This window comes from Girardinichthys multiradiatus, chromosome X, assembly GCF_021462225.1.
Source record: "Girardinichthys multiradiatus isolate DD_20200921_A chromosome X, DD_fGirMul_XY1, whole genome shotgun sequence".
NCBI classification, from domain to species: domain Eukaryota; kingdom Metazoa; phylum Chordata; class Actinopteri; order Cyprinodontiformes; family Goodeidae; genus Girardinichthys; species Girardinichthys multiradiatus.
In genome coordinates, this window is record NC_061817.1 from 36,042,248 (window position 1) to 36,048,739 (window position 6,492).

At 37.6% G+C, this 6,492-nt stretch overlaps 1 protein-coding gene across 1 annotated transcript; it reads right to left on the reverse strand.

The window, feature by feature from the left end:
• Positions 1–338: 338 nt before the first annotated feature.
• LOC124863166 (recoverin-like) lies at positions 339–2,143 on the reverse strand. The gene is made up of 3 exons (XM_047357432.1): positions 1,668–2,143; positions 1,364–1,475; positions 339–1,269 (listed from the first exon to the last, which is right to left on the reverse strand). The coding sequence occupies exons 1-3, from the start codon at positions 2,046–2,048 to the stop codon at positions 1,151–1,153; spliced, it is 612 nt and encodes a 203-aa protein (XP_047213388.1). The 5' UTR covers positions 2,049–2,143; the 3' UTR covers positions 339–1,150.
• Positions 2,144–6,492: the final 4,349 nt, after the last annotated feature.

Here is a 6,492-nt window from a genome sequence, read left to right on the forward strand (position 1 = left end):
CCAAAGAAACACCTCATTTTTCTGTATCGAATACAAGTTTTATTTCCTAAAAACACATTCCCAAAATTCCCTTTGTCTGATTCAAAACAACCAATCAGAGCCACTTAAAATAAAAACACTTTTATACTTGCCATGGTAACTAGTGGAGCTAGAGCACAGCAGAGACGGAGGAGGCGGAGCCTGACAAAGTTGTATTTGTTCAAATTAAAATATCCTCAAGGGTTCTAAGTTCAGCTGGGCTAAAATAGCAAAACTCTTGAACGCTCCAAATGTCTGAAAAAACAGCAGTAATTCATTTTTAATATACCGTCGTTTATTATTTCTGTCCTTTGAATGGCGAATGTTTTTAGACCATACATTGCAATTGTTGCTGCAAATATTATGTATTTCTTCTAATTTCTTCAGTTGGTTTTACTTGTATCAGTTAAATTGCAAAAACAAAATAAATCAGGCGAATATAAATTAATTGTGCTGTCTGAAATAAATAAAAATATATATAATCAAACAATGTTTTGTTCCCCTGTGTCAAGCCTCTCTTATCCTGACTGGACTCAGCAGCACATACGCTAATACGCAAGTGTCTCAACTGACCTTCAGCTTTTAATAGGATTGGTTGATACAGGCGGACTGTTAACCTGAGCCTAATTCCACACATAAGGAGCTCTTGTTCTGACTTTTTCTCAATTAGGCTAATGAATGAACCAAAGTGTGAAAAAACACCCAGCTGTCCAATCAGTAAGAGTAATTGATTGGTGAGATTATAGCTGGCAGACAAACGTTAAAATTGGTTAAGATGTCAAGATACACAGGTAATCACTTTTAATGACATCATAAACTACAAAGTTTTTACAAGCTCCTATAAAAAAACTCCTACATTACCAGGATTTAAAGGTTGCCCCACATTAATTACCAATTAGCTAACCTGAAGTGAAGCATCTAAGCTGCACAGCTGCAGTCTTAGTTCAAAACACATTTTCAGATCTTTGTCTTTTTTACTATCTGATATAATCATTCATTGGTTCAGCTGTAAACCAAAACAGCCTTCACAAAAGAAGAGACGTAGCTCAAACAGACAAATGAAAGAGGTAAACAAAAAATTATGGTTATTAACAGTCTTAAATCACAAGAAGATGCAATTTAATCTCCTGAATCATTGCTTCTTTTCTTTCAGCTTATCTTTGATTCTCTGAGGTTCATCATATTGTATCAAGCGCAGGATGTCCTTGTTGTCCATCACGCCCTGAATGAATTCTCCCTCCGTGATTTTATCTGCAAAGTAAACAACAAATGTCTCTATAAGATGTTTTTTGTCTAAAAGCCGCTGCAGAGTGGAATGAGAATGATTTAATGAAGTGTAGGTTACCGTTTTCCTTCTTTCCAAAAAACGCCCAGATCTTTTCAGCCCTCTTCTCAGGAGTATTTTCATCGTCAGGGAGTTTCTTCTGGTCCTCTGCAGGGATCATGTTGAATATTGACTGCAGGAGAAGACCACACGTTGCTTTCAACAAATCTCGCTTGATAAAGTAAGGAAATCTTAGCTATTACCTTAAAAAAGATCATGAGACAGTTGTTATTTCCAGTCTTTTAAATACAAGTTGCTCCATGACTTTATTTAAGTAATTTTTACTTGAACTGAAATAAGAAATATTTTAAGAAGGCCTCAGTACCCTGACGATCTCTTGGATTTCATTTTTGCTGATGGTTCCATTGCCGTCCACGTCATACAAGGCAAAGGCCCACTCCAGCTTCTGCAGAGTCTTTCCTCCAGAGGTGAGGTGCAGAGCAACAATGTACTCCTTGAAGTCCAAGGTGCCGTCTGCATTTGTGTCAAAACTCCTGAAGACATGCCGTGCATATGCTGTTGGGTCCGCGCCCGGGAAGAAGCTGGCATAGATGCCTTCAAACTGCTCCTTGGTGATCTTCCCGCTGGGACACTCTTTCAGGAAGGACTGGTACCATGTACAGAGCTCAGCTTCGGTGTATTTGGTGTTGGACTTCAGTTCCTCTAGGAGCTCCTTTGACAAAGCACTGCTCTTCGTGTTCCCCATCCTGCTCAAAAAGGTGTAAACCTTTGCCCTTCTTCCTGCTTTCCTGCGTTTGAGGTTTAAACTTGTGCAGAGTGGAGGCTCAGAGGAGTTTCTCTGCTTTGCTGCCAAATGAGATTATGGTCATCACTATCTAAATCCAGACAGCTGCCTTACAGAGGATAAACACGTCACAGTGCTATGACACCTTTTTCTGGGAGACACATTCTAGATATATTAATTAGATCGCTTATGTAGTAAGAAGATCTTTCTTCTAAATCTAGAGTAAAAAATATTTTATACAATTATAACGTAATTTTGAATTTATTTACATACAATTTTAAACACAAATTTAATTTTGCTTTAGTAAAATGTTTCATCAGTGGTCTCTGTTTATTAAATTTCAGGGTTTCATTTTCTTTTACTTATGACTTGTTTTTATCGTTTTCTTTTTTATTTGTTTGAATTTCCTCTTTTATTTTGAAAATCCTGGCTAACCAACCTGGAGGATATTCCTTCCTGCTAATTTAAAACTGCAGTTTTTCTTCCTCAAGCTTGAAACGACTGAAAAGGTTTCGATTTCTGAGTTATCATATCAACATTTGTGTGGTTTCTTTAATAGTCCAAAGTTTAATATAAATTTTAAGTCTTTAATTCCAACAGATATTCCATATTTAGTATTATTTTTAATTAATATTTAAATTTGCAGAGTTCATTAAATGTTTTCTCCATTGATTTTTATTTTAGAAAATTATGTCGTTGATTTTACGGCAGCAAAAACCTGCGTTCTCTGTATTGTTTTATTGTACTTTGTTTAGAAAACTTTAATCCAAAGGTTCTTGTTACCTCATCCACCACCAACTCATGGATTTGTCTTGATGCCTCTTACGAGTGTTGCTCTACATGTGAGGTTCATCATCCAAACCTCACATGTACTCTTGAAATTAATCATAACCTGGGTGAATTTGACCTCTAGTCTTGGTTGATACTAGTTTTTTTCTTTTGGAAAAAATGTCACACTTGTTGAAGTATTTACTGCCAACCATCCATTTTCTTTTAGAGAATCGCAGACGTGTTCAACACAAGGCCAGAATATTAGCCAGCACTGACGGAGCAGTGAGGGGCTGACCCGACCCACTGTAGGTCGTCCTGTAGCCCCTGCTTAGCGTTGACTGCTCGCCTACAATGTGATAAGATTATCCACATCTCCACTGTAATAATCTCTGGCCAGATTGCAAGACCATCTGTTGCAGCGGTGCCAAAACCACATCAAAGTAAAGGGTAATTAAAGAGACGTGAAATGTTAGGGTAACAGTTAATAAAAATACATAAACATGCATAAAACCGGATTAATTCTAGATAAGGATGGGAGATTATGGCCAATGTACTGAGAAATTTAAAGCTTTAAGAATAAAAATGATTGGAAGGTTGGAACATTCAGAGCTATTTTGTAATTGACATGACCCAGTTTACCAATATTCTGCACATAGTACCCTCCAGCCTTATTGGTTTCCATTTTGTTAAAGTCTTGTGAAATCCCTAAAATAAATTCGTATTTTATTCCATCACAATAATTTTACACAGATTTTTTTTTTAAATTCAACTTTTTGTTTAAGTACAGTACTTCAGTGGGGAAGAGCTCATGTGAAGAAACCAGTCATAATTACTGACACCCCTAATAATTTCAGTAAAATAAATGTACCTAAAGCATTTTTGGGCTGCATGGTGGAGCAGTGGGTAGCAGTGTTGCCTTGAAGCAAGAAAGTCCTGGATTTGAGTCTCTCTTTCTGCATTGAGTTTGCATGTTCTCCCTGAGCATGCATCGGTTCTCTCTGGGTACTCCGGCCTCCTCCCACAGGCTAATAACATGACACAAAAGTTAACTGGTCTCTCTAAATCGCCCTTCGGTATGAGTGTGTGCGTGGGCATGGTTGTTTTTTCTGTCTGTCCATGCAGGTCCGCTGGCAGGTTTTGCAGGGTCGGGGATGGCACAATCTTTTAGACCCATAACCCCACCGACACACACACACACACACACACACACACACACACACACACACACACCTACTCTCACCTCTAAACAGTCCAGCCAGCCCCTTCCATTGATATCTGTGGCAAGCACTTTCTGCCGCCTCCTTCTCACAGCAACTGTTTCTCCGCTTCGAGATGGGCAGCCCCTCTGGCATCGCTCAAGAACATTAACGTTACTTCCAGTGTGGCCCTGCCAGAGTCCTGACTTAAATCTAATGGATAATCTTTACTTTGAATGAAGTAAAGATTAAGGAGATGATAAGGAGATCCTTTAACCTCAGACTTGGAGCTCGTCGTCAAAGATAAATCATCAATATACTAGCGGAAACAAAACGCTGCTCGGCAATTACAAGAACGGTTTAATTGCTGTGATGCCAATAAAGCTTTTTCTGCTGATTATTAAGAAGTGTATAAATCATTTTTAAAATGCAATTTTTAAATAAAATTTTAAAAATAAACTAATATTTTTCTATTTATACTTCTTTTACTTTTTTATTATCTTTTGAGGGACACATGTCTCACCTACTATCCAAAACAAACATCTGCTTTATAATAATTTAAAATGTAATTCTCTCAACGGCATGAATAATTCTGGGTTTAACTGTAAGTGATCATGTTTCTTCTGTAATTCTGCAGCGTCCCAAACAACCAAATAGTCGACTTTTTCTTACAATCTTTTTTAATTTAAGGGTTTGTGTTATTTACCAGACAGTAGATGACCTGGCAACATGAATGCAGCAACCCCCCTCATCTGCTTCTACTAAATCATATCAGGAAAATGGCAAATCATTCTTTAATCTTTAAATATCATTACACATGTTGACATAATCATTTAGTTTTGTCATGGAGAGCTTTAAACACAGCATCCTTTTCCAAGAGGTAAAATATTTCATTCAGTCTTTGCATCTGTCAGGTAGTATTATTATGCAACATACAGCCGGCTTACTGCCTCATCAGATGTAATGCTGGACTTACTCACTCTGTGTTTATATCCTTTATGACATGGTTGCTGAGGGTCGGAATAATCTCTTTATTTTCAGGCGAACTGCTCAGATGCTACAAGTTATGCACGCACAGTGCAACAGCAGAGTGCAGGCGGTCTTTTGCACTTATTTTCACAATTTAAATCCAAATGTAGGATTTAAATTTTAATTTTTGGAGATTTGAAGTGTTAAGCAGTTTGAGGTGGAATGAAGGGATCATTGTGGAGTGCAGCTGGTTAAACTGTCTGCATGGTTTAACTTCAAATTTTAGACAAATAGGAACCATCTTGGCAGTGCTCAGTCTGTTTGGTTGTAGTGTTTTATGGCAGTTCTGGACCTAAGGATTATACTTTATGGTGCCAGAAAACCAAAACATAATGTTAATTCATTAGGATATCATTTAAAAGTTAATTTATTTGATCATTTATTTTCAAAAAATAAAGGTCATGTATAGATTTATTATCAAAAGATTTAAGTATTCATTTCTTTTAATTTTGATAATAAAGGCTTACAGCTAAAGGAAACCTAAAATTCACTTTCTCTGAAAGTTTTAACATTATATTGGATCAAAAAACAAAAATATTTAGTACAGAAATGTAAAGTTAAGGCCTACATAATTATGGCCACTGAATTGATAGCAAGTAAACTGCAGCCAACAGGCCTGACCTGAACCTCGTAGAGAGTCTATGGGATGTTGTCAAGAAGAAGATGCAGGACACCGGAACCAACAATGCAGAGGAGCTGAAGGTTCTGCTAAGCAACCTAGACTCTCTGAACACAACACTTCAGCAGAACCACAAGGTGATCTCCTCCATGCCATGCTGCATTGATGCAGTAATTCATGCAAAAAGAGCCTTGACCAAGTACTGAGTAGTACATGGGCATACTGCTCAGTAGGAGCACATGTCTTTTTTATTTGTCTGAAGTAATATTTAAAATAAAAACTTCAACAATATCACCTTTAAGGTGGATAACACATCGTTGGAAACCTTTCAGTCTAGTACAATTGTACCGGCAAAGTGGCGGGACAAGGAATAATCTCATATGTACGCATGCAAATAAATAAATAATGAAGACTTTGACTTTATTGATCTCACAATGGAGAAATTATCCTCGGCATTTAACCCATCTCTGAGGTGCCAGTGGGCTGCCATTGTGCGGCGTTCAGGGAGCATTCAGGGGCTAAGGGTGTTGCTCAGGGACCCAGAGTGGCAGACGGTGGGATTTGAACCAGGGTACTTGTAGCCTCTCAAGCCAGGCAATTACACAGAATAAGAAAGTATATCATCCCAGCTCCTTGCAAATCTCAGGGAGCCATTTCTGTTCTGCTTGTGTATTAATTACACCTAAGTCAATATCAGTGTTTTCCCTGACAATCTCACATGTGTGTTAGATTTTCTAACAACTGGTTCAGAATATAACTACAAGTTCTGTTCAAACCAAAAGGAAACAAA

Coding starts and splice junctions, on each gene's coding strand:
- LOC124863166 (XM_047357432.1), bottom strand. CDS start 2,048: ATGGGGAACACGAAGAGCAGTGCTTTGTCAAAGGAGCTCCTAGAGGAA. Junction 1,476..1,667: donor AAATCCAAGAGATCGTCAGG/GTACTGAGGCCT, acceptor CTTCTCCTGCAG/TCAATATTCAACATGATCCC. Junction 1,270..1,363: donor TTTTGGAAAGAAGGAAAACG/GTAACCTACACT, acceptor TTTACTTTGCAG/ATAAAATCACGGAGGGAGAA.